The sequence below is a fragment of the Nansenia antarctica genome (genome assembly GCF_963989245.1).
Source record: "Nansenia antarctica genome assembly, chromosome: 5".
In the NCBI taxonomy this organism is placed as follows: Eukaryota; Metazoa; Chordata; class Actinopteri; order Argentiniformes; family Microstomatidae; genus Nansenia; species Nansenia antarctica.
Genome location: NC_137690.1, coordinates 955,677 through 958,176, shown reverse-complemented (window position 1 = coordinate 958,176; position 2,500 = coordinate 955,677). Strand labels below are relative to the sequence as shown.

Genomic DNA, 2,500 nt, shown 5'->3' with positions numbered 1-2,500 from the left:
GAAGTACAAGTCTGTCCTTAGAAGTGGAGGGCTTTAGACGTCACAGAAGTTTAGATTTATGTTTATATAATATAAATATAGATATAGATAGATATGCAGATTTATGTATATATAATATCAATATATATATACAGTATATATTTATATATATATAAAGATATAGATAGATATGCAGATTTATGTATATATAATATCAATATATATATACACTGTATATATGTATATATATAAAGATATAGATAGATATGCAGATTTATGTATATATAATATAAAGATATATGTAGATGTATGTGTGTATATATTTATAGATAGATAGGTAGATCGATAAATATAGATATGCAGATGTATGTATATATATAATCTAAAGATATATGTAGATTTATGTATATATATAATATAAAGATATAAACTCCTCAAAAAAAGTTCGGAGACGTTATTTCGGTCGACTATTCCTCCCCTTTTATTGGTATTGTATTTTATATCGTTGATATTTTAAAAAGCCTGATTAGTCACCTTTACAACGAGGTACATCTTGTAAGGATCATGCATTCGTGGAATGAGCAACACAGCTAAACGTGTGGGTAGCGGCCCAAAAAGATTGCCAAAATCCCCTGCAATATTCTTCTAATCTTCTATATATAGATGTAGATTTATGTATATATATAATATAGATATGCAGATGTATGTATATATATAATATATAGATATGCAGATTTATGTATATATTATATATATATGCAGATTTATGTATATATTATATATAGATATGCAGATGTATGTATATAATATATATATATATATATATATATATATATATATATATATATATATATATATATATATAGATATGCAGATGTATGTACTGTATATATAGATGTATAGATATGCAGATTTCTGTATATCTAATATACATAGATATATAGATATGCAGATGTGTTGGTTCCGGCCCGGCCCGTACCTTGCCAGAAGTGCAGGTCGTACTGCAGGTGTCCAGAGCGCTGCTTGACGGTGTTGAGGACCAGGTAGGCGTCGCCGGAGTAGAAACCTCCGTGGAGGTTCTCTGGTACCGGCGCCAGGTCCAGCTTCTCCACCCGCCACACCTGCAGACCGGACCTCTGGCCCGCCTTCTCAAACTCTGGGTGGTACACCATGCTGCAGGAGGAGAGGGAGGGGAGGAGGAGGGAAGGAGAGGGGGAGGAGGAGGAGAGGAGGAGGGGAGGGGAGGGGAGGGGAGGAGAGGGGAGGGAGGGGAGGAGAGGGGAGGGGAGGAGAGGGGGAGGAGGGGAGGAGACGAGTAGGAGAGGAGGAGGGGAGGGGAGGGGAGAGGATGGAAGAGGGGAAGAAGGGGAGGATGGAAGAGGGGGAGGAGAGGAGAGGATGGAAGAGGGGGAGGAGAGGAGAGGAGAGGATGGGGAGGGGAGAGGAGGGGAGATGGGGAGGGGAGGATGGGGAGGAGGGGAGAGGAGGAGAGGGAGGGAGAGGAAGGGAGGATGGGAGAGGAGAGCAGAAGAGGGTAGGGTAGAGGAGAGTAGGAGAGAGATTTCCTGCATCAGATTCAGGTGGGAGTGTAGTAGCACCATATAATTACATCTCTGAGTGAGCAGGGAGGAAAGGAATGTGCTATTATGTCACTGGCCAGGTAGGGTTATGGTAAGTCCCACCTGGGAACATCACCACTAGTGTGTCCTTGAGTAAGACCTGGGAACACCACCACTAGTGTGTCCTTGAGTAAGACCTGGGAACACCACCACTAGTGTGTCCTTGAGTAAGACCTGGGAACACCACCACTAGTGTGTCCTTGAGTAAGACCTGGGAACACCACCACTAGTGTGTCCTTGAGTAAGACCTGGGAACACCACCACTAGTGTGTCCTTGAGTAAGACCTGGGAACACCACCACTAGTGTGCCCTTGAGTAAGACCTGGGAACACCACCACTAGTGTGTCCTTGAGTAAGACCTGGGAACACCACCACTAGTGTGTCCTTGAGTAAGACCTGGGAACACCACCACTAGTGTGTCCTTGAGTAAGACCTGGGAACACCACCACTAGTGTGCCCTTGAGTAAGACCTGGGAACACCACCACTAGTGTGTCCTTGAGTAGGACCTGGGAACACCACCACTAGTGTGTCCTTGAGTAAGACTGTCTAACCCTCAGTTACTCCAGGGAGACTGACTAACCCTCAGTTACTCCAGGGAGACTGTCTAACCCTCAGTTCCTCCAGGGAGACTGTCTAACCCTCAGTTACTCCAGGGAGACTGTCTAACCCTCAGTTACTCCAGGGAGACTGTCTAACCCTCAGTTACTCCAGGGAGACTGTCTAACCCTCAGTTACTCCAGGGAGACTGTCTAACCCTCAGTTACTCCAGGGAGACTGTCTAACCCTCAGTTACTCCAGGGAGACTGTCTAACCCTCAGTTACTCCAGGGAGACTGTCTGACCCTCAGTTACTCCAGGGAGACTGTCTAACCCTCAGTTACTCCAGGGAGACTGTCTAACCC

The 2,500-nt window shown here is 44.1% G+C and overlaps 1 protein-coding gene across 1 annotated transcript in view; it reads right to left on the bottom strand.

Annotated features, from left to right (window-relative positions):
- The window catches only part of LOC308159127 (gelsolin-like), a gene marked incomplete at both ends in the record, with an annotated part of 16,988 nt that extends 15,837 nt beyond the window's left edge, over positions 1-1,151 (bottom strand). Inside the window, one exon of the mRNA XM_080532880.1 lies at positions 959-1,151. Coding sequence (XP_080389006.1) covers positions 959-1,151 — 193 coding nt within the window. The remainder of the gene's footprint in view (positions 1-958) is intronic.
- Between the last annotated feature and the right edge of the window lie 1,349 nt (positions 1,152-2,500).